This window comes from Microtus oregoni, unplaced genomic scaffold (genome assembly GCF_018167655.1).
Source record: "Microtus oregoni isolate MIOR12 unplaced genomic scaffold, Mior012 000077F_ref0000221, whole genome shotgun sequence".
Taxonomy (NCBI): domain Eukaryota; kingdom Metazoa; phylum Chordata; class Mammalia; order Rodentia; family Cricetidae; genus Microtus; species Microtus oregoni.
In genome coordinates this window covers 373787-398890 of record NW_024544029.1, presented here as the reverse complement: position 1 = coordinate 398890, position 25104 = coordinate 373787, and the positions used below count along the sequence as shown (strand labels likewise).

The following is a 25104-nucleotide window of genomic DNA, read 5'->3' as shown; positions in this document are numbered from 1 at the left end:
TTTGGGTAAGTTATTTCACACTTCTAAATCTTGTTTTTTTTAAAAAAATAAATAAATAAAGGGGGGTTGTACTCATTGTTCTTGGAATTAAATGAGTCCATGAAGCAGACGGAACAGTGACTATCATACAAGTGCCAGTCACCGTAATCACTACATTTTCTGATTTGGCTCTTGTCTCCTTCCTTATGGAGCCCAATAATTTCCGACATTCTGCATCAATATATTCTCAACATCTTTGTATATAATATTCCCTTAGTTCCCTCTGAATTTTAGCTTCTCTGAGGGTCTGTTATTTTATAAGTAGTTATTGTTTTTAGTTATTTATTATTGAGGCAGAGTTTACCTTTATAGCTCTGGCTCTCTTGGAACTTGCAACATTGCACAGCCTGTCCTAGAATTCACAAACCTCCTCTGTCAACCTCCCAAGTGCAGGGATTACAGGAGGGCACCATCGTTCCCAGATTTATAAATAGTTGGTTTTTTTTAATCAACTACAACTGATCTTGTCGGGAATTCTAGAACACCTGACAACAGAAAACTCTTCAAATCCTCTGTAACTTTGCTGTGATGTAAAACACTGACCACTTTTAATCTGCTGGCATACAGTATACGTGATCATATAATCAGAGAATGAATAGTGCTGGCCTCAACCCGGCATCTTAACACACCCAAATCTGCGCGAAACCAGGTCCCCTTGCCCCATGCCATGTCCCACGCCACATTGACATGTCAACACTTACTTTGCCATTACTTTAATTTCTTGATCAAACTGTTCCTTTAGTTCCTCAGTGCTGATTTCAACCATCTAGAAAGATAAAAACTTATATTGTAACACAATACAATAACCTTGTGGCCCCTAGAGCTGGAAGGAGGGTTAAGAAAGAGTCCTCTGCTGATTCGCCTACTTTAAAATCACGCGGTAAACCAAGTCTGGTGGCGCAGGGTTGTGGTCTCAGATATCTGGGAGGCTGAGGCTGGAGAACGTCAAGTTCAAGACCTGCCTGACTTCCAGAGGAGTTGAAGGGTGGCTTAGCCAGCGTGACCTTTGACCAAGTGAGACACGAAGAGGGCTGGGATGTAGCTCCAGGGGTAAAGCACTAGCCTAACATGTATAAGACGCTGGGTTCAATAACAGTACAGTAAAATGAATAAAAAATAATGTCTTGCTATCGTCTGCACAGCTGGGTCCTAAGCAATCTGACAGAGAGCCACAGGAGCCTAAGAGAAACAGACAGACAGACATAAGTAACACAAAGCTGGGATCAAGCGGTCCACTTGAGGAGACAGAGCCACACCAGCAACCCAGAAACTCAGTGTGTTTATTAGTACAGCGCTTCCTAGGGGGTTCTCTGTAGGGGAGCAGCCTCAGGCTGCAGTCACCTGGGCTGAGGAAACAGAGGCGGAGACCTTTACTTGTCTGGCTTTAGCTGAAGGCCAACCACTGGTCAACACCCATACTCAGACCAGAGAAAGGCCTTGCCCTTCCGTTCCCACGAGCCTGAGGCACTGGGGTCTTTGACCTGGCCATCCTCCTGTCATGAATGCTCATTAATACAGGGGTACACTTGTTCCCCACAGTCTTACGCTATTTGTTTTATAGAATTATTGACATCTAGAAATACAAGTACTTTACCCTAGGTCCATGCTGTTTTAGAGAAAGGAAAAATATATAAGCCTTTCTAGGTTGTGGTAGGAACAAAATGAAACATAAAATTTCACCACAGAGTAACTTTTAAAAAAGAATTCTGTGTAACATCGTGAAAGCAAATGTGAATAGAAAAAGAGAATCAAAGCCTAGGAAAGCACCTGTAACATAAATGACAAGGGATGCCTGTGTTAGATACATACACAGGATATTGACATTTTAAAGAGATAACAGATTGATAATATAATTAATCAATAACTAAAGGTAAAAAACCCTTACAGAAATAGAAACAAAGGACAGGGAAGGAAATTGATTTTTTTTTTCCTGGGCGTGGAGGTGCACGCCTTTAATCCTAGCACTTGGGAGGCAGAGGTAGATGAATCTCTGTGAGTTTGAGGCTAGTCTGTTCTACACAATGAATTCCAGGAGAGCCAGGAATACACAGAGAAACCCTGTTTCAAATATGTGTGTGGTGTGTGTATAATTATTAAAATTACATTTAGCACATGCCACAGTGAACATATGGGGGTTAGCAACTTTTTTTTTTTTTTTTTTTTTTTTTTTTTTTTTTTTTTTTTTTTTTTTTTTTTTAGCAGTTTAAGGATTAACTATTAACAGTGGGTTACTTTGCTTTCCAACCCATAGCTCTGTCTGCAAGGCTGGAGCATCCCTCTGGTCAGCTCATGACCAGCAACAGATGTGAGCTGAGTTAACCCTTAAAGGATGGGGTGTATGTGACTTTGGGGTTATGTGTTGTCCCTGCTATGCAAAACTGGCAGTATCAGAAGTGCAGAGCTTTGGTAAACACTGTCCAGGACAGTCAGGGAAGAACAATGGCTTAAATACAGACACTAATGTAACCAAAAAAAAAGAAAAAAAGTCAAACAAACAAACAACAACAACAAAAACAACAACAAAAAAAAACCCTCTGTTAATGGAAATGGTAAAGAAGGGTAATTTGTATCTGAGTTTTACCTTGTAAAAATTCTTTTGTTCATGCTTAATGCTTGCTTTTTGCTCTAAAAAGGGGTGTTGGGAAACAGCCCATTGCTACAGTCATACAAGTCAATCTCTGGCTTTGGTCTCAAATTTTTGTGCCCCATAGAGATTTATTTTTTTAATTTTTAATTTTTTAACCTGGAACAAAGTTTGCCTCTGGTGTAGTAGACTTTGATGGCCTGTCCCCCATCTCTGCACGACTCCCATGGACCCAACAAAGGACCTCTAGCTGTCGGGCTATCTCACTGGCACCTAAATGGTATTTTTAAATGGGACATGTATACAAAAGTATCCAGATAACATTTTCCTAGTATCTTATCTTGAATCTATATTAAGTATGAAGCATCATGATGCAAAGTTTATTAACTTATTTTTGTGAACCTACCATGATTATAAACATGATTCTATGTCTGGGTCCATAAGCACTTTCCTAAAGCGAGGCTCCACAGTCCTCAATAGATTCTTACATGATAAGAGATAGGCTTAGGATGGGGTCCTCTTAGAGGGAGTAGGTGTGGAGATAATACACCCCTGAAGGCTGACTGACGGCCTGCCCTGATAGGAGGAGGGAGCACAGCTTACCGCTCCCAGCTTCTTCACCGCCACAGCCGTGTCCTTCATGTGGCCTTTGTACACCACTCCGAAGCCTCCCTCTCCCATTCTGCTGCCGCCGACAGAAACAGGTCGCTCATCGAAGTCGTTGGTGATGCTCTTCAACTCATAAAATGAAAAACTGTGGAAACCTAGCGCATCACAAGGCAAGGGGGGAGGTGCTCAAGCAAAGGAATGTGGCTTTAGTAACTGCTGTTTTCTCACTCTGAAGATTACATACACACACACGCACACACACACACACACACACACACACACACATGCAAACATACACACACACACACTCACGAAATACAGACCGTAGGCTTTATCATGATAATTACAGTTGGTACCAAACACTCCATCTCCACCCAAAATAATTATTTGGTGAAGTTCAGTCTATTCCTCTAAAGCTGTAGTCACACTTAAGAATTATTTTCTTTATAAATTTAGTTTTGACATAGGGTATCATGCAGACCAGACTAGCCTTGAGTTTGCTAGCCAGCAAAAGCCATCCTCGAACTCCTCACCGTCCTGCTTCTACCCTCCAGGTACTGGGAGCACAGGCGTACAGCACCATGTTGACTCGTTTCCTTTTAGTTTTTGTGACTGTTTGCATGTCCCGTTGCTTAAAGTCACTGAAAGAATAGTCCTTGATGCAATGTCAATGCATAAATAAATCATATAAATGTAAAGGGAGACACACATCTAAGGATCCTGCCAACGTGCCTCTGCCCACAACACACACAGGAGAGGGTTACTTTAAGTCACCATAACGGAAAATCCACCACTGGGAAAGAACAGGCAGCATCACTTACGGGTACCAGTGTCACTGGATGCTGAACTTTTGTCGTCTGAGCTTGAGGAGTCAGGCTGACCACAGCTCTGCTCTAGCCTTGGCATAAGCGTCACCGATGTCCTGACTGTTTCATGGCAGGGCCCGTGTGTCTGTGCCACCGTTGCAGCTTCTCTAGACGGTATACTGCTGACAGGTTGGGGAACAGCATCTGCCGAACGAGAAGACAAAATTAGTCTCTGTGTAAGAAAAAGTTTTTCTATGTGAAAAAACAGTATGGTGATTTTAATATAAATGACCCCCATAAGATCATAAGGAGAGGAATTATTAGGAGGTGTGGCCTTGTTGGTGGAAGCGTGTCACTGGGAGTGGGCTTCAAGGTCTCAGATGCTCAAACCAGACCCAGCATCTCTCTTCCTGATGATTGGGATGTAGAATTCTCAGCTACCTCTCCAGCACCATGTCTGCCTGCCTGCTGCCATGCTTCCTGCCAGGATGATAATAGACTAAGCCTCTGAACTGTAAGCCAACCCCAACAAAATGTTTTCATTTATAAGAGTTGCTGTACTCATGGTATCTCTTCACAGCAACAGAAGCCCTAACTAAGACAAGCAGGAACTCACATGCAGCTTCTCTATAGATGTTGGCCAGCATCCTCACTAAACACAAGGAGATACCCGGGATGATGCTGTCCATTGTGATAAAGATGAATAGACAGAGTGATCGTGTTCACAAAAGTGGTCCAGAACCATTAGGAAATTAGGAAACACGGTAGTTATTTAAGAATAGACAACTAGCAGGCACAATGGTGCCCACCTGGAATCCCAGCACGTTGAAGGGGGAGGCAGGAGGATCAAGTTCAACTTTGGTCTTGACTACACAGTAAATTCAAGATCAGCCTGGGCTACATGAGATGAGATTCTGTCTCAAAAACAAACAAACAAACAAACAAACAACAACAACAACAGATACAACACACACACAGGGCCGGGGGCAGAAGGAACCAAAGACATTTTAGACATTGAACTCAGTGCTATGAGTGCTATTAAGAAGGTGTGATTCCAGGCAGTGGTGGGGCATGGCTTTAGTCCCGGCACTCGGGATGAAGAGGCAGGTGGATCTCTGTGAGTTGGAGGCCAGCCTGCTCTGCCGAGTAAATTCCAGGACAGCACCAGGGCTACACAGAGAAACTCTGTCTCAAAAATCCAAAACCAAACAAAGAAAAAAACCAAAACAGAAGGTGTGACATGGGGCCCAGGAATCTACATGTTCAACAAGAACTCTAAGAGATTCTTTACACAGTAAAGGCCGAGATCAACTAGCGGGAGAGAGAAAAGAAGTTGGGGTAATGAGGAGGACAGAAGGACAGTAACACAGAGGAAGCCGTGATGAGAGTCCTCTCAAGGTGAAGCCGAATGGGGGTCTAGAGGGAGACATGGCTTAAAAGAGTAAGTTCTTTTATTCTACAGGATGCATTCTTCATCCCTCTAAATAAACCCTCCTGGCACAAAAACTACCTGACTCTGAGGGGATTAGACTCCACCCCTGAGCTTTTATCAATTTAGCGGCACAGCCCAGAGCATCGGGCATCTACAATGGTTAAAAGCTAGGGAGAGCTGAAAGAATAAAGAGGACTCAAGTGTCAGGTCTGTTCATCCCATTAAAGACTCAAAAGAAAAACCAACACTTCACTTTCTGCCATTCGTCACTCTGGCCACACCCAGTTTACCCGGCAACAGGAGAGTAGCAGGGGCAAAAAGCTCAATCTGGATCAGAAGATCCACAAGGTCCCCAACTGTGCAGTTTGTGGTGCCCCAGTCAAACAGCAGCTCACACGTGGGGCTTTTCCCAGTTTGGAGTAAGGCTTCGAATCTCCTGCAAAGCAAAAGACAAAACTAGCACACAAAGAGTTCATCTTAACATAGGCTCTGATGGGCCACTCCCGCATCCCCCTCCAAGGAGTGGGAGTGGGAGAGGACTGATAGGAATCCCAACTACGAGAAAGACGCAGCAGAAAAGGAGCCAAAGATGATGACAATTCAAGGTAACAACTGGGCTTGGAGGAATGCTCGGTGGTTGAGAACACTGTCTGCCTTTACAGAAGATCAGGATTTGGTTCCCAGCTGCCTCAGGGCAGTTCACAACCACCTGTATTTCCAGTTCCAGAAGATCTAAAACCATCTTCTGCCCTCTACGGGCATGGGCACGCATGTGGTACAAACACATACATGTAGGCAAAGCATACATAGTCATAGAATAAAATAAAGAACTTTAAACAAATGTAAGCTAACTTTTGGGGCAGGGGGGGATAGCTCAGCTGGTAAAACACTTGCCATTGTCAGTATGAAGACCGAGGACCTGAGTTCCCCCAGCATCCAGGCAAAGAGCCAGGGCAGGGCACCTGCTCTGATATTGGACTGGACAGGCAGTGATGAGCATATCCCTAATGCTCACTGTTTACATAGTCTAGATGAATTCATAAGCTCCATCTCTATGAGATACCCTATCTCAAAAAACCAAGATGGATGGAGAGTGTGCAAGGCACCTCTTGGTGACTGGTTTAATCTTAATAAAAGCCTCTTTGCCAATGCAAGAAACTCCAATCAAACCAGATTAGACCCAATTAAAATGCCCATGTTTAATAAATGTGGCACTCTCGGGTGGACCGAGACAGCATGGTGGGGCAAACCCAAAACCACATGTTCCTTTTTCTGGAGCAAGTCTACATAGCCTGTAGGAGTGGTCCTGACCCTCCCAGGGGAAAGGGGTTAGTGCTTGGCAGGCTGGGAGTTGGAGTCTGGATGGGGGCAACTCCCAGGCCAGGGGCTTCCAATCATCTCAGACTTCTTAGATATAGGGGTGTTAGAGGGCTGGGGTGACACCCCCAACTTAATATTACAGTGACCTCTGGCCTCCACAAGCATGTATACTTAACATGCACATATAAACACATATACACATATGCCAGTCAAATACACCTGGTTAATATTATTTACCAAATATTTCCTCAGAGAGCTACAGGATATCTCTAGAGAGACAGCTGAGAGTGTTACCATAAGCCAGTGAGACTGGGATGGGTAGAGCAGTCATATGGGAGCCATACAGCTCACTCAAATATACCCGAGTCTAGTCCAAATTCTGAGCTCTTCTAGCCAAAGTGTAAACTTTTAAACCACTTCGCTGTATTGCAAAGTCTTACAAGCACCTTACATGACATAGTCAGTCTTCTAGCTGTATAATTTTAAATGAAAAGCCTGCTTCATAAAGCAGAATGTGCTTACATTTTGATCCTAAGTATATTTAATTAAATAGAAAGGAAAACATCTTTATTTTTTCATTTAATTCCTTTAAAATTAAAAATTAGACCGGGCAGTGGTGGCACATGCCTTTAATCCCAGCACTCATGAGGCAGAGACAGGAGGATCTCTGTGAGTTTGTGTCCTGGTTCCAGGACAGACGCCAAAGTTACAGAGAAACCCCGTCTTTCAAAACCAAAAATAAATAAAAAATAAGAAAATTAGAAAGTTAATACTGAAAACTTAACCGAAACAGTTCATTTTGTTTTCCTTCCAAAAATTTGACTTGGAAACATTTCAAACTCAACGAAACTTTGAAAGAATAACACAGTGAACAACGGTGAACCTTCATCACCAGTTGGCCAGTTGGTAGCATCTGCCTACATCTGAGCTCTCCTGAATGCTCTTTCAGCCTCTCTCTAGGTGTGGCATGCCCTACAGTGTAGACCAGGTATCCTGTCTGCATATCACTGTCCCCATTTATGGGACTACATTTAAATGAGTAACTTCAATCAAAACTAACATTTTTGGAAAGAACTACAGCTGCATTGGACCCTGAGGCACAAAATGCAGCTTTGTGTCCAACTGGTGGCATTGTTTGATCTTTTGGATGGAGGATGAGCTTCCAATTTCTTCGTGAGACAAGTACCTCTTTCAAGTTGGTGCATTCCAGTCATCCCAGCACTTAGGAGGTGGAGGCAGGAGGATCAGGAGTCAAAGGGCAGCCTTGAACCACACAAGACCCTGTCACTAACAACAGTTAGCCTTTTCTTTATTAATGCACACAAAATTTGTGGACAAAACTTCTATGCTTTTGGGCCCCATGAGCCTCGTGGGAACCAGCGTGCACTGTCGACTGCACATGGCCAACTACCTGAATTGTGCCGTTCTGACTGTCCCTCCTCAGTACTGAAGGGCCCTTTCTCTCCAGAACGGCTGCTGCAACAAACCATCTCCAATTTTTAATGGAAATATCAACAAACTATCACTGAAAACTTAGTTTTCATATTTAAAGCTGGGCTTCTCTCTCGTACTTTTTGATGTCTGCCCCCATGTGGTCAGACATTTGCAGGAAGGACAATTTGGGAGCCGGGGCTTTAGAGTTTTTACCAGATTGATTTAAAAAAGAATAACTTATTTTCTTCCTTCTATGTCAGACGAATCTTGACATTGAGTTTTAACTGCAAAACACAGCACGACATTTAAATCTGAATTTGTATTTTCTATTAAATTATGCTAAGACGGAAAGAGGCAGTTACATTAGCCAGTGTTTGTGCCTGCATCCTTCTTATGACACGAAGGACTGAAAAGGAAAAATAAACAGCCTATTACCTTATATGAAACTGATTGTATCTATCATCACCAGACGGCTTTTTAATAGCTACTGCTAATTTCTTCCATCCTTCTTGAGGATCAATAAAATCCGACAGCTTCCTAATGAGTCCGACATTGAGGCTGCGCACGTATGTGGATGGTGTCAGGGGCTTGTTCATCTTCTACCTGAAATATGAAAAATTCTCATTAAAACTTGGCAACAGGTCAGTCGGGCGGGGGTGGCTCACACCTTTAAGCCCAGCACGGGGAGGCAGGGGCAGGCAGATCTCTGAGGTTGAGGCTAGCCTGGCCTACTGAGCGAGTTCTAGGACAGCCAGGAATACGGAGAGAAACTCTGTCTCAAAAAAAAAAAACAAACAAAAAACCCAACAAAAAAGCCTAACTAACTAACTAACTAACTAAATAAATAAATAAATAAAAGTAAACAACAACAAAAACAAACAAAAAAGTTAAAACCCTACAACTTTACAACAGTTTCAAAGACAGCATCTAAAAGCCTAAAAGCCGTATGTCGTGCATACGTATGTCATGCCTATCAGGAGATGCCGGAAACCGACCGGCCGTCTGAGCGCAGAGCGACTGGCACTCCAGTCCACCTCCTACTGAAAGTCATCTAATCACACTCTAGGATTATTATTTTTTTCTCTCTCCCACAAACAGACATTGGAAGACTTCATTCTGACCCTGGAATTTTCCGAGTGAAATTTATGAAAAGCAAGAAGCTTATCAGAAAGAGACCTGGGAGCATGTTCAGGAATCAAACTATAAAATGAAATAGAAAAGGCTTCGCTTTGAAATTAAAGTATTTTTTCTCAATTAATACCCATTTTACTATTTCATTTTTAAGCAACATTTAATTTTACTTTATGTGTATGAGTATTTTGCCTGCGTGTGTGCATGTGTCCTGTGTGCCTGTCTGGTGCCTGCAGAGGTCAGGAGAGGGCACCAGATCTTCTGGAACTGGAGTTATTGCTGACTGTGAGCCACCCTGTGTGTGCTGGGAACTGAACCTGGGCCCTCTGCAGGAGCAGAGAGGCTCTTAACCACTGAACCGTTACTCTGGCATCTACTATTAAAAAGTTTTGCCGGGCTGTGGTGGTGCACGCCTTTAATCCCAGCACTTGGGAAGCAGAGGCAGGCGGATCTCTGTGAGTTTGAGGCCAGCCTGGTCTACAAGAGCTAGTTCCAGGACAGGCTCCAAAGCCACAGAGAAACCCTGTCTTGAAAAAACAAAACGAACAAACAAACAAACACCCCCCCAAAATAATTTTACGAAAAATCTTTGGTCAAAGTAAAAAAGTAAACTAATTTATATAGCATTAAAATAATAAACTAGTTTATATAGCATTAAAGACATATCCTACCCAGCTACTATTCATGAAGCATCCAAGGACCTCAAACAGCTTCGAGTCCATGAGATCTGCATGACAACTGTTTTGTGTATGGTGGAATCCATGGCCCTTCTCTGTGGCTACTCTCTTGATAGGACCTTTATTTGACTGATCCTCCTGTCTCCTAGTATTCCACTTTGGAGGCTGTAGCTAGGAGACGCCCCACAGGGTTACTGGTCTATGGAGCTGCTGTGCATAGCCTTAGATCAGAGGGCAGACTGGTGAGAACAGGGGCAGGCTGGTGAGAACGGGGCAGGCTGGTGAGAACGGGGCAGGCTGGTGAGAATAGGGGTAGACTGGTGAAAACGGGGGTAGAATGGTAAGAACAGGGGCAGGCTGGCGAGAACAGGGCAGGCTGGTAAGAACAGGGGCAGGCTGGAGAGAACAGGGGCAGGCTGGTGAGAACAGGGCAGGCTGGTGAGAACAGAAGCAGATTAGTGAGAACAGGGGCAGGCTGGTGATAACAGAAGCAGATTAGTGAGAACAGGGGCAGGCTGGTGATAACAGAAGCAGATTAGTGAGAACAGGGGCAGGCTGGTGAGAACAGAAGCAGATTAGTGAGAACGGGGCAGGCTGGAGAGAACAGGGGCAGGCTGGTGAGAACAGGGGCAGGCTGGTGAGAACAGGGGCAGGCTGGAGAGAACAGGGGCAGGCTGGTGAGAACAGGGGCAGGCTGGTGAGAACAGGGGCAGGCTGGAGAGAACAGGGGCAGGCTGGTGAGAACAGGGGCAGGCTGGTGAGAACAGGGGCAGGCTGGTGAGAACAGGGGCAGGCTGGTGAGAACAGGGGCAGGCTGGTGAGAACAGGGGCAGGCTGGTGAGAACAGGGGCAGGCTGGTGAGAACAGGGGCAGGCTGGTGAGAACAGGGGCAGGCTGGTGAGAACAGGGGCAGGCTGGTGAGAACAGAGGTAGAATGGTAAGAACAGGGCAGGCTGGAGAGAACAGGGGCAGGCTGGTGAGAACAGGGGCAGGCTGGTGAGAACAGAAGCAGATTGGTGAGAATGGGGCAGATTGGTGAGACCAGGCCTCTCCATTTGTCCTCCAGCTCTCACTTAACCTTCTACTTTTCTCTCCTTATGTCCCATGGCCATTTCCTACTTTTACCTCTCTTGGGTTTTCTCTGTTCCTCTTTCTCAAAGGACAATAATCCTTCCTCCCAATTAATCAAGACAAACAGACATATTATTCTCTCAACAGTTTGTTTCTGTATGTTTTCATTTTTTAGATATAATTAATCTTAGGAGTAAATGATATATTTAAATGGTGTAAAATATAAAAGCTATAAAACAGTAATTTTTTTTATCTGTATACCTCCTCTATGCTAGTATTCATGTCTCTCTGGCCTTCATTGTCTATCATATCTAAACAGGTTGACCCTCCCCATAGTTAATCACCACTCATCACTATATCAATATATTTACAATCATCAATATATACAAACATCAATATATTTACAAACATATAATTAGTTGCTTGTTTGTCATTGATCTCTGTCATTATATTTTCAGCTCCATAAGTTAGGGATCAAACTCATTCTACACATTAATGTGAATTATGCTTTTTAATAGATTATAAGTTATAGATACTGGTATTGTATGGTATGGTTTGGATTTGAAATAATTCTCCAAAACTCTTGTTTTCAAGTCTTTGCCCCCATTATGTAGCTTTCTGAGGGGGCAAGGGTGCATTTGGTAGGTGTTTGGATCATGCAGGCTCTCTTGCTATCTATCAATGTATTCATCCACAGATGGATTTATAGTTTAATGGGATAATGGGAATTGGTGGTAACTTTAGGAGGTGGGGTCTACCTAAAGAGGTAGGTGCCTCTTGAAGGGCTTGGACCCTGTTACCTTTCTATCTCTTTTCTTTCCTCCCTCCTTCTCTCTGCCCCTCCCACACCACAAGGTTGGCAGAATTGTTCCACTATGTGCTCTCTGTTATGATGTCTCCCTCAGCACAGACCTAGAAATAACTGATCACTTAGACTTACCAAACAAAACTTACCTTAATCACCATCTAAAAATTTTCCTCTTTAACTTGACCTCTTAGTGTTCCCACAAGGTTGCTACGGAATAACCTTTTTGTACACTGTAAAGATGTGTCTTTGCCAAGGCACCTTCTGACCTGTTTAAATAAGAGGAGGCCAAGTGGTTAATAGTTGGGCAGGAAGAGTTTAGGCCGGAGATCCAAAGAGGATGCTGGGAAGAAGGGTGGAGTCACAGAGAGCTACCAGCAAGAGGCTGGGGAAGCAGATGAACATCCAGCATTGAAAAAAGATACTGCTATGTGATAGAGTGCAGATAAAAACTATGGGTTAATTTAAGATGCTAGTTTAGAGCTAGGTATTAACAAGCCTAAGCTATCGACTGAACATTTATAGTTAATAGTAAGTCTCTGTGTGGTTATTTGGGAGCTGGCTGGTGGTACAGAACTGACTGGCAGGACAGCAAATCTCTGCCTACACAAGGTTGTACAGTTACTACCTCCTGTCTTACGTTTTGGATCTTTCCCATCTGTTATGTTTTATTGTGTCTCCTTAGATGCATCCTCTGAGGCATCCTAACTATGGTCCCTTCAGCTTGAGGCAGCTGAAATCAGTGCTCTCAAACCCCTAAAAGCAGTTTGAGTGACCTCTGAAGGGGGAACTAATGGGCCATCCAATTCATCCCTCTTTTTGCCACTTCAGAAATTGTTTCCAGGACTCAGAACTAAAACAGCTGAACAGCAGCCTTCTTTGCATCAGTTAACCTCTCTGTCCCCCCAGATTTCAGGAAATATTAAAGCAATTTCAGGGCAGCTTAACAACCTTCGGGATCAGTTTGATTCCTTGGCTACTGCAGTATTTCAAAGTTTATAAAGACTGGATCTGACTGCTAAGGATGGAATTTGTGCTGGATCTGCTGCTTAGGCACGGAATAAATCCTAACTGGTTTGAGATGGGGCCCAAAGACACTGGGACCAGAACAAAACACACACACACACACACACACACACACACACACACACACCCCAAAAACCAAAACCAAAACAAAGCAAGAACAATTGCAAGTCTCCTCCTATGTAAAGTGTTAGGGTTCCTCCCACTCTGGCTCCTCCCCTCCATCACTCCTTCCTTCTTATTCTCATACTCTCATACTTATATTTTTGCCATATTTTAAATGTTTTACTGACTGCACACCCCCCCCATACCCAAACAAAAATGTTTCACATAAGCTCTCCCAGTGACTCTCACCCTACAACACTTCCATTTGTCCGCGATACATCTGCAAAGGGACCTTTTTGATGCCATGGACAACATCTATGTTTCTTATACACTGATTTACTTCAGTGGCAACTTAAAATCCTTTGGATATAACTAAAAATATACTGCCATCCATTCACCTATTTGAGATTGATATTATTCAGGTGCCTGGAAATAAAACATTAAGAAAAATAGAGAGAAAAAGGAGACAAGAACACACAGAAGTTTTATTCTAATGGAGGAGGAAGGTAGCAAGCTAAGAATGCATCTTAACGTATATTAAATGGTGTCTATGGTGGTTTGAATGAGAAGGCTCCACAAGTCTTCCTCATTTGAATGTTTGGTTCCCAAGTTTGGGAGGATGAGGAGGAGTTAGTGGAGACAGCCTTTGAGATTTCAAGTCTTGGGCCATGTCCAGTGAGCTCTCTCAGCCTCCTGCTTGTGGTTCAGGATGTGAACTCTGAGCCGCTGCTCTATCTCTCGTTTTGTCTGTTGCAGGCTTCCATTCCTACTCTCCCACTGTGCTTGGAGAAGGCTCTTATCTAGATCCCTAAGCTCAACCTTGCCTCGGTCATGGTGTTTTGCCACCGTAACAGAAAAGTAAGTAAGGCAGTGTTAGATGGAGTGGCAAGGAGCTGCAACTTTAAAAGGGTTAGTACCTGTGAAGGGTTAGTCCCCGTGGGCCTCCTGAGATCTCTATGAAGAACAGGAGTGAGGACACTATTCAATGCGGTGCCTGCTGGGGAAGTTTCTGGGGACAATGAGTAGAAAGCACAGAATTTGGAGGTGCTTCTGAACGAAGAAAAGAAATAAAAGGGAAGACATGACTGCTCCTCAGGGGCTGAGGAGAAAGCTTATATAGATACGAGGGAGAGCATAGCCACAGGCATTGACAGAGATATCTACGAGGATCCAGAGTAAACATGGCCAAATTGAGCCTGGCCATTTGAGGAGAGAGGGGCAGGGTGAGCAAGAGAGGAACTGCCTACCAAAAGTGGTGGCCTGGGCCAAGAGACTGGCATAGCCCAAAAGGCTGGGTTATACAGGGGCCAGAGGAGCTGGGGATGCGAAGCCCAGTAGTTGGGCTGGTACCCAGTACCCAGGGTTCAGGGTAAGGGGGCAGGTGTGCCAGGTACTGGAGGTAGGGACTGAGGGATGCTGGGAGAACCTGATGGCCAGCATCAGCTTTGATATGTTATTAGGTATCTCAGTTAACCTTTTGTGCTGGGTGCGAGACCTAACCGTTTCCACAGACAAACAGCAAGAAGCAGGCGCGATGAGAGATGAGGGATTGATCAGGGCCTTTGAATTGCTTATCTTCTGAGTTGAGAGAAGAGACAGTGGAAGTTCCGACGGGAGTGCAGATATTTCTGTATTCATCCCTAGAGCGGAGGTTTCCTGGAGGTGCGCAGAGTAAGGACAAAGAAACAGGAAGAGGTGACTGGACATACACCAAAAGTTTACGCGGAAGGTTGAAAGGGCACCCTAGCGCTAGGTGCATTCTGCAGGGCAATCCACAGAAGTCTGCTGATAATAGAGAGGGCAAAGGCGGCACCAGGGTTTTCTGCTTTGACCAGAAACAGGACGGAGGCAAGACTGTAAAGGCCGAAGTTTGGCCTGGGAGATCAGGTCAGTCTGGAACATGCAGGTAGCAAAAATGTTTAGCATGAAAATAGGAATATAAAAGAAACCTGAGCTCTTTGACATATATCTTGAAGGCTTACTCCCAGAATAGTCTCCCACTTGTGTAGTTTCTTCCTTGGAAAGCCGGAACGGAAAAGTCGATTTTTTTTTTAAATCTTCTATTTTGGGGCACTGTGTCCATTCCGAAAGCGACTGGAGCTTTCTGGCTCTCTAGGGCTTTGCTTTTTCTCCTCATTTTTATTCTTCCAAGCAGTACTGAGCTTGTCCCTCCCTCCACCTGTTGACTGGCTGTCTGACAGCTTCCTCTACTCCCCACCACGAGAGATCGAGACACCAGCGGACCGGCGCGCAAAGGCTGTGGGGCTCTCCACGCCTCTGTGGGGGTGCACCCACTTCTCGGATCTGGGGGAAAGCGAGCCGGTTGCAAACCGGTCCCCGGCCAGAGGATTGCAGCGAGGTCTTGGCCTGAGAGCAGCCTTCCTCCCACGGTCGCCCAACCTACTTCCTCTCTGACGCTCCTCGCTTCCTGAACAAGGTGACCGGCGCCCCGCCAGGGTCCCGCGAGGACTCGGGAGGGGAGGATGCGCCGGGGACACGGAACGACTTCAGATCTTCTGCGACAAGGTGATGGGGTTTCCCAGGGCATCGGTTCAGTGCCGGACCCTCAGCGAGGGCAGCCCGGGAGGATGAGAGTAGGGGCGGGGCCAACCCGGAAGGCCACGCCTTCCTTTCCCCGCCCTCCGCTGCTCTACCAGAGAGGAACCACACAAGTCGGAGCCTGTCCCTTTAAATGTCCCGGTAGGAGGCTGGGCAGGCGAAGGCTTCCGGGAATGCGCACTGTGGCCCACGGGAGGACCGCTTTCTCTCGGAAGCGAGGTAGAGCAGGCTAAGTCTAGTGGGATGCTGGGTTACGTGGGTGTAAGAGTGGCGGACGTGGAAGACCCGATGCTGGTGCCCCCGAGAAGGGTGACATGGACAGGGTGGCGCGGGGCTGGGAGTGGGGAGGAAGGCGTGGGGGGCACCGCGGGAGCCGGGTCGGGGCTGAAGATCTCCCGGGCTGGGTCCCCCGCAGTCTTGGCTCGCCCTGAGGAGCATCAGAGGAGCTCCTGCCAGCCCAGCCCGCGCCCCGCGGTTCGCCTGTCTTTGCATTCCGCTGCTTTGCTACCTACTTGGCTAGAAAGCCTTTGTCGCTGTCGCTGCAGTCCCCACGTGTAGCCTAGACTGTCTTTATATGATCTTTCTTTTCCTAGAATCCCTAGGGTTCTGGAGTCCTGTGGACCCCTGTGGACTTGGTCACAGCTGACTGCTGAGTTCCATCCGTCATTTTAGAAACACCTCCACTAGGCAGATTCCAACTTTTGACAGAGCGTTCAGTATTTCTCATAGCATGACTTAAGCTGTAGTCTCCAAAACTGCTACCCGATTCCCCTCTTCCCATTGCTCTGGGCCGTTTTTTCCCCCTTCCACATATTTCCCGTTTTGTTTGTACTTGCGTGTGGTATTTCTGCCCCTCTTCTGTCTCTTGAACTATTTTCCAAGACTTAATTAGTAATTTATTATACCCTTTCTGGTTATCACAAACAAAAGTTAACTCTTCCTCCTCATTGCTATAACAGCTCTTACAGTGTTCCAGTTTGTTTTTGTCCAACAACCGATATTGATTGTAGACCTGCTGTGGTATCTGTTATGTGCTTGGTGCTATTCTAAATGTGGGCTAATCAGTATTGAATGAGGTAGAAGCCCTGCTCATGTGGGATTGACACTAACTTCAAGAAGATGGACAGTAAATAATAAAAACATTTGCTGTACAGAAAATTAAATTGTTTTATTTATTTTTTATTTTCTTTTTTTAAGAAAATGGCATGCTGGTTCCCATAGATTAGATTATTGGTCAGTGCAAACCTCTGAGAATGTGATCCTAAAAGACTGGGCAGAAAGTTGCCACAAAGGTAGTGAGGAGAGCGGTTAGAGAGTGTAACTGTGGTTTAGAGGGTGATGGGATAAAGGTATATCACAGTGCAGAGTAGACAGGACACAAAATCTCAGGGTAGGTAGTTTAGACTTTGTTGTAAATGTAGCAATAGGGGTTTTAAACACTTGTGGTACAGTTTACCTTTTAATACGGTGTCTTGGGTGCTACCCATAGTAGATGAGAGTTGGCTAGACAGAAGTAGCTGCCACAATGCCTAAGAATTTGGGAGTTGGAACTCTTGAAGAATGTCAAAACAGGTGTGATCAGGAAATTGATTTCTGAAGGTGGTAAATTTGATAGTAAAAATGATAAGAGTGGATGGCGGAAATGGAGGGCCAGAGCTGCGGAGGAGATTGCGGGAATGTGGGATGGGGCTAGAAACATGATCCACATGGGTGACTGAGAGGATCTGCTCAAGAGGGTGGAAGTCTCAGTGAAGGAGTTCCCAGAGAGGCGAGGTGGGAAGATGGTAAAGTCCAGGACAAGATCTGTAAAGGAACTGAGGTAGAAGGGAAAGAACCTGTTTGGAAAGATCAGTGACAACAAACAGGCAATGTTATTCTAGTCTCCAGATCTAAGATACATTGGGTTGAAAGAAAGAAAAAAAGTCTTTCCCCTGAGAAGACGACAGGAGAAGAAAAATCTTTAGGATTCCGTTAGGAATGCAGGGACTGCAGGGAATTTAACAATTAAAGAAAATAAACGTGGACATGGTGATACAAAGAGTTCGTTGCGATTTGTTCTTGGCCCAATGGAAAGGACCCAGGAGGGCGGGTGTTTGCTAAGTTGTTTAGATCAAGATGACAAAGTACTTGTAAAGTATGGGAAATGCAAGTGCCAAGCAGTGAAGTTGCTTCCCACAGTCCTGTGTGCGATGGTGCCGACTGTGGGGTTCCTGGTAGAATTGCTCTTGTGCCACCGCTCCAAGAAAACTCGGTAATGGTTTCCTTTCTCTGCAGCCGGTGATTCGGTAGAAATATCCTCTCGTCAGCTTGGGATTTTTCTGTCTTTCGTGTCGGGAATTTAGAGAAAGCTGAAGGACCAGAACTGACTAGTCTGTCTTGTCTTTCTTTCTTTCTTTTCTTTTCTTTTCTTTTTTTTTTTTTTTTCGAGACAGGGTTTCTCTGTGGCTTTGGAGCCTGTCCTGGAACTAGCTCTGTAGACCAGGTTGGTCTTGAACTCACAGAGATCCGCCTGCCTCTGCCTCCCGAGTGCTGGGATTAAAGGCGTGCGCCACCATCGCCCGGCTGACTAGTCTTTCTTTACGCTTCTGGAGAACTGCTCACATCTATTTACTGTAGGCTTTTCTGTTTTACTCTTCCTCATGATCTAACTTCCAGTGTATAAAAATGCTACCGCAGTGTCTCTGGAATTAGCTCCAGGAGATCTCAACGCTCCCAGGGCGACAATCACTGTAAAAACAAACCTAATTTCTTCTCTCTTCTCTGTGGGCCTAAAGGTACTATTCAGATGAACTTGAGACTGACCCATTTTATGTCTTTTTCTTTAAGTTTAAACATTTTTAATACATTTGCCTTTTTTTGGTATAGTGTGCTTTGTGTGTACGTATGTATGTGAACCACAAGTGTGCCTGGTGCAGCAGAGATCAGAAAAAGGCAGTGGATCTCCTGGCATGGGAGTTAGGGATGGTTGTGAGCTGCCATGTGGGTGCTGGGAGCTGAACTGGGGTCCTCTGCAAGAAGAAGTTAGATTGACTGCTGAGCCATTTCTCCAGTTCAAAATTTAGTCATTTTAATTCTAGATAAAAGAAGCTTAGATTGAATGGGAAATCAAGATACAAATCATTCCTTTGTTCACAAATTAGTTAGACTGTTAATTCTGTGTGCTGTATGAAAGTAGGATATACACATATAGCTATAAAGTAATTTATTAGTGCTTTTTATGAACCACAAAATTAAGAGGAAGACAACTGAGTGGATGTTACAAACCAATTTCATTCTTATCTGTATTCCTGGTAGCTGACTGTTTTGTTTCTTTTGTAGGCACTGTTAAGAATGGAAGAGGACACAGATAGTGGAGTCAGGTTTAGTTCCTTATGTTTTGTTAATGATCATGTTGGATTTCTGGGCACTATAAAAGCCTCCCCAAGTGACTTCATTGTTACCGAGATTGATGAGCATGGACAATTAGTCAGTAAGGCCATTGGTGAATCTGTTCATGAAATTAATAAAATACAATCTGAGCCAAGTCATTTTGTCAAAAAGCCAAAGCTAAATAGTCAAGACGTTTTCTTAGAACATGAAGGTGACGGAGACGCTGCTAACTTGCCTGGGTACACAGATGGTGACCAGAGTCTTCAGTCCAGCTCGGATGAAGAACACAGTGTCAACGGTGTGACCTCTAAATGCGAAAAAGAAAATGTTGACATATTAAGTTCACTTTTAGATGAAAAAACTCATACGTTGCTGGAACAGTTTGCCTGTGATGTCAAAGGGATGTGGAAATCACAAACCGAGTCAATTGAAGCATCTCTGGAATTCTCACTAGGTAGGATCCTTGAGAAAAGCCAAAGAGCTGTCTTACACAGTGCCGTCAGGCAGACATTTCCTTTTTTAATAACCGTAGGAAAAAACAGTGAAATCCTTGTAAAGCCAAACCTTGAGTATAAAGAACTCTGCCATTTGGTATCTGAAGAAGAAGCACTTGGTTTTTTCAAATATTTGGATGCAAAGAGAGAAAATTCCACATTTACCTTTGAACCAGATACAAACAAAGATCACAGGAAAGCTGTGCACCATTTTCTCAACAAGAAGTTTGGAAACCTTGTGGAAACCAAGTCGTTCCCTGAGCAGAATTGCAGCGCTGAGAAGCCAAACACAGCCATCACCGTGAGGTTCCGGGCGAAAGCACGCACACATGGGAAGAGATCTCATCATGACGGCGAGAGAAGAAAAGCTGTATATACAGGTAATTCTGTAAATCGTCGTTTTCTTGTGTAAAATTTGTGAAAGGTGAGAAATTTGAATAAATAGGCCTGGTCATAGAACTGTTGTGAAGAACATATGAACTGAATATTTGGAGAAAGACGAAGCCTTGCAAATTATGCTAAATGTGAAAATTAACTACTTAAGTATGGATAATAAAGACATTTACAGCCAACAGTCACAAATGGATAGAGTTGAAGCAATTGTTTTGCATTTGAGTGGTTTCAAGAGTATTAATTTTTCTGTTTTCAGAATAATCTCACCTATAATTATTTGGCAGTAAGATGGGTATATTGTCATCCTTGGGAAGGCACAAGAATACTCTGGAGTGTATGCCCCCCGCCCCCCCCCCCCCCCCCCCCCCGCACACTTGACTCATCAGGCATCCCACGTATGCTCAGGGGTCAGCATGCATTGCGATCGCTTGGCGTGTTGTAAGAACAGGTTTCTGAGTCCTGCCCAATTTTCAGCCTCAGAAGGGTTAAGCATGGAGTTTCCTCAGTTCCTCCAGGAAGCATTTTCTGCTGATTTGGGGTGGAGAATATATTTTGAGAATTCCCGTAAAGGGCTGTAAGGACATCCTAGGATGGATGGATCCGATGAAACATCAGAGTGTAAGTTCAGGTTAATTGGTCTACATATCTTGCTTGAGGGTAGGAAGTGTTTCCAATGGTCATATCTTATAAGTTAATTTAGCAGACATATAAGAACGTGTACACTGCATGTGACACAGGAACAAGGCTGTGCTATGTGGGGATTCTGGTCTAAGACGTTTGAGTTTGGAGTGATGTGGGTTTGGTTTTACATCACATTAATTCATAACGAAATGGGTGAGATTTCTTTTGCGTTGCCCAGGATTGAACCAAAGACCTTGTGTATGCAAGGTTAGCCCTCTAACCCTAAGCTGTTACTTAGACATGATCACACTTCATGGAGGCTGATCCCAAACTCTAGCTTCTCTAAGTGCTGGAACCATAGGAATGTTTAAACCCTTTGGACTTATGAAATCTTTCATATATTTAAAGCTTAGCATCCACAAATATCAACGTGAAGAAAGCAATACTGTGGACAAGTTCGTCTAGTTTGAAGGAAAAGTAAGCATAGATTAACATATAGGCAGAGAACTGCTGGCGTGTGGTTTAAGTTGCTCTAGGGTCCTAACTTTTTATACTACCGAAATGGTGTCAGTGGTTTGGGATAATGAGTCAAGACATGGAAATTTTTCATACATTAGTTTAAATGAATTTTACAGAAGTTGGAATTAACGGTTCACTAAGAGGGTAGTATGAAGCTATCTGTGTCCAAGAATAAGAAAAGAAATTTTGCTTAGATGACCTTTTGTCATCTAAATACCTCATGTTAAAATTTCCTCTGCCCCATGCACGCATACACACATATCTGTATTTATGTAGTAAATTTATCACCCTTTAAATGTTTAGGAAAAATTAGAGTAAAATATATATTATATACAATTTACCATTTTATTCATTTTTGAGGTTTTGTCATGAGTCTAGTCTTTAATGTCTGCTCCATCTCTCTAGCCCATCTTCTTAGTCATTCTTAAGTGTGCATTTTAATGGAATAAAGGACATTTACATGGTTGTTCCACCATTGCTGCTGTTAGTCTCCTGAATCTAATCATTTTCCCATTCTGACATTAGTATCAATTAAATAATTATGCTTTCTGTTCAGTTCCCAGCAGCCATCATTTTTCTTTGTTTTTTATGATTGACAACTATTAATATAGGCAGTCACATGATGATTTGTAAAATCAGCACAGTCCTTACTGTGGAACATTCAATCTTAGATCCTGAAAAGCATTTGAGGCAGGGCTGATGTCATTGGATTCCGAACAGAAATGCGACAAACCAGGAGTCCGGCGTGTTGAAATTTAGGATGTCTGAAATGGAAATGGTCCATGTGGAGACAGGAAGGTGCGCATTTGTAAGCCCAGGGAGAGGATGTGAATTTTTAACGTGTGCCTTTCACAAGCCAACACGTGCTTTTGAGTGACAGCTGAGATCTGTGGTGCAGATTCTGTTCTCATTAAAGCACACCTCACATTAGGCTCGTTACCCTAAACTGCTCGTTTGTGAAGAATGTAATTATGGACGACGTCTTCTTTATTGTAATCTGGGATTGTTTTGTTTCAGCTTTCACCCTACAAAAGGAAAATCTGGAGATGTTTGAAGCAATTGGGTTTTTAGCCGTCAAACTTGGTGTGATTCCTTCGGATTTCAGTTACGCGGGCCTTAAAGACAAGAAAGCAATCACCTATCAATCTATGGTCGTAAGAAAAGTGACGCCAGAGAGGTAATACGGTGTTGCTTTCTAGTAAAGCCGAAGGTTAAAACGCAGAAGGATAGCAGAGCCAGCTTATCCTTATAATCAATATTAACTTAACGAATTACATAGCAAACAGCACATTCTGCATTAATAAAATAATTGTCTCCTGTGTGTGTGTAAATGTGCATTGAATATATATGAATTTTGGGGCTGGTGAGATGGCTCAGGGGTTAAAAGCACTTCCTGTTCTTCCAGATGGCCTAGGTTCAGTTCCCAGGGCTCAGAATGGGAAGCTCATAACTGCCTGCAGTCTGCACCATGGGATCCAGTGTCCTCTTTTGACCTCTCCTTGCACAAGGCAAACATTCATTCACACACACACATAAATCAAAGAAAAAAAATCTTACAGAAAATAGGAAATTCTGGGATGGAAACAGACAAGCGACAGATTTTGAATTGTCTGGGTTGTTCATAAACATCTGATACGATGTTCAAATATGCACTTGCATTTAGAAAAGTGTAATTGGAGACATAAAATTTATAAATATTTTTCTTTTTATAGTGCCTTTATCATTAGTCTTTACATTTAAGATATATTCTTACTAAATAGACTGCAGAAAACTCAAATTTTACCTCTCAGTGCAATGAAGTGTTAGCAGTAATTTAGTAGTCTTCAGAAAAGGGATAGTTCATGAATGCCTGCACTGCTGAAAAATAACCACAGTAAACACTTTGTTTTCAAGATGTTTTCCATAGTGCACACATCTCAGACATGAAAATCATACTACCTGTGTAATTTATATATTTATCATAAAATAATATGAGAGTTTTTGCTGAGAGAGTTGCAAAATAATTTTCACAGAAGACTTAACAGATTCCTGTTTTTATTTTTTTTTTAAATATTTATTTATTTATTTATTATGTATACAATATTCTGTCGGTATGCCTGAAGGCCAGAAGAGGGCGCCAGACCTCTTTACAGATGGTTGTGAGCCACTCACTATGTGGTTGCTGGGAATTGAACTCAGGACCTTTGGAAGAGCAGGCAATTCTCTTAACCACTGAGCCATCTCTCCAGCCCCCAGATTCCTGTTTTTAAAAACGGATTTTATCCAGTTTTCTCCTGTAAATATTACTGTGGTTAATATTCTTTTACTTCAGTCTGCAACTTTTGGATGTTTTCCTTAAACTTGCACAAGCTGAGTCGTGCATCAAAGCTCCTCCGAGTTCGATGTGCTATTTGTATTTTAGCACTTAGGTGTAAACTAAGCATGCACTATTTGCAAGGAAATTCTTTTAAGGCCTATATAATAGCAGCTTTTATGCTCTGAATGATAGGACTTCAGTTATCACACTGGTAAGACGAAGGCTAATTTTTAGCAACCAAAGGCAATACATGTTCTTAGTTCCTAGAAAGAGAAGAGAGGTGACCTTGATTTGGCCCGTGGGTGTGGGATTTCAAGTACCTTGAAGTAACAATATCTAATGGATCTAGAAATCAAGAAGTTTTAGAGGGACAACAAGCAATCCCTACTAAATAAAATAGGCAATTTTAATAAGAACTAAAAATTAGAAATAACGAAAAATATTGGCTTTCTGTTTTTTAAGGAAAAAAATCTTAAATCTAGCTTTTTATTAATTAATTTATTAATTTATTTATTTAGGTTGTTTTGAGACAAGGTGTTTCTGTAGCTTTGGAGCCTATCCTGAAACTAGTTCTTGTAGACCAGGCTGGCCTTGAACTCACAGAACCCATCTGCCTCTGCCTCCCAAGGGCTGGGATTAAAGATGTGCGCCACCAACGACCGGCCTAAAACCTAGTTTTTAAAAGTTGGCAGAGAGCTGAAGGTTTGAGTAAGGAAGTGTTCAGAGCAGCTTCTCTGATGTTCTTCAGTAATGTAGGGAGAGACACTGAGAAGGAGTGGACAAGTTAGGACGGGAGGACTGGGACCATTGGGAGCCTCTGCCACTCTAGCTAGGGGAAGGCAGACAGCTGACACACCTGCTCATGTTGCCAAACTAACTTTCTTAGTCTGGTCCTATAACAGTGACTATTTCATGCTTATTCACTAACATTAATTTAGAATTTCCCCAAAACATTGCACATATTTGTTTAATGTGTATGGGTGTTTTTCCTGTGTACAGGCCAGCAGAGGGTGCTGGAACCCCTGTGGCTGGAGTGACAGATGTTTGTGAGCTACCATGTGGGTTCTGGGAACCAAACTACGTCCTCCGTAACAGCAGCCAATACTCTTAACCGCTGAGCCATCTCTCCAGCCACTCATCGTGCTTATATTTTGATAGGAGTTGCCTGACAACTATTGTTTTAAAGTTGGGTTATATATATAATTTTATTTTTAAATTTAGATTTAGCTGATGATATGATTTATCACTTATAGGTTGAAAAGTATTGAAAAGGAAATCAAAAAGAAGAGAATGGGTGTGTCTAATATTCGGTCTGTGGGTGATTCTCTGAGACTTGGTCAGCTCAAAGGAAACCACTTTGATATTGTCATCAGACATCTCAGAAATCACACGAATGACGCGGCAAGCCTCAGTGAGAGAGTTTTGGAGGCCATAGACAATGTTAAGGTGAGAAAACACAGTTTGAAAATAGATTGCAGGGGAATCTAATCCTCTCAGACCAAAAAAAAAGAGATGATTTTTGTGATATGTGTGCATATGTAATTAATTTCTAAAATGATAACTAAATGTTAGCTTCTTTTGCTTTCTTGATGTGTTTTTATATTAAAACAATACATAAATTAATAGACACTATGTTGTGGAATATTGCTTTAACTATGTAAAGATGTGTTAGGTCTATTTCACCTTGCCTGCCTAAGGGACCTGACTGGTCCAGTAAAAAGCTGAATGGCCAATAGTTAGGCAGAAGAGGGATAGGTAGGGCTGGTGGGCCGAGAGAATAGTTAGGAGGAGGAATATAGGTTCTGAAGGGAGAGGCT

The 25104-nt window shown here is 43.3% G+C and overlaps 2 protein-coding genes across 7 annotated transcripts in view; one reads left to right on the top strand and one right to left on the bottom strand.

The window, feature by feature from the left end:
* The window catches only part of Irak4 (interleukin 1 receptor associated kinase 4), a 27091-nt gene extending 11416 nt beyond the window's left edge, over positions 1 to 15675 (bottom strand). Inside the window, exons 1-7 of one of the 4 annotated variants that reach the window (XM_041642599.1) lie at positions 15441 to 15675; positions 12058 to 12177; positions 8660 to 8827; positions 5761 to 5906; positions 4054 to 4242; positions 3227 to 3387; positions 741 to 805 (exon numbers count right to left, since the gene is read on the bottom strand). In XM_041642599.1, coding sequence (XP_041498533.1) covers positions 741 to 805; positions 3227 to 3387; positions 4054 to 4242; positions 5761 to 5906; positions 8660 to 8820 — 722 coding nt within the window. In that variant the 5' untranslated portion in view covers positions 8821 to 8827; positions 12058 to 12177; positions 15441 to 15675. Of the gene's footprint in view, positions 1 to 740; positions 806 to 3226; positions 3388 to 4053; positions 4243 to 5760; positions 5907 to 8659; positions 8828 to 12057; positions 12178 to 14510; positions 15264 to 15440 lie in introns of those variants that run through there. The other 3 variants (XM_041642600.1, XM_041642601.1, XM_041642602.1) reach the window with 3 other exon arrangements.
* Pus7l (pseudouridine synthase 7 like) overlaps positions 15482 to 25104 on the top strand; it is a 21826-nt gene continuing 12203 nt past the window's right edge. Inside the window, exons 1-4 of one of the 3 annotated variants that reach the window (XM_041642598.1) lie at positions 15482 to 15562; positions 18914 to 19838; positions 22009 to 22168; positions 24541 to 24733. In XM_041642598.1, coding sequence (XP_041498532.1) covers positions 18926 to 19838; positions 22009 to 22168; positions 24541 to 24733 — 1266 coding nt within the window. In that variant the 5' untranslated portion in view covers positions 15482 to 15562; positions 18914 to 18925. Of the gene's footprint in view, positions 15563 to 15748; positions 15815 to 17501; positions 17847 to 18913; positions 19839 to 22008; positions 22169 to 24540; positions 24734 to 25104 lie in introns of those variants that run through there. The other 2 variants (XM_041642597.1, XM_041642596.1) reach the window with 2 other exon arrangements.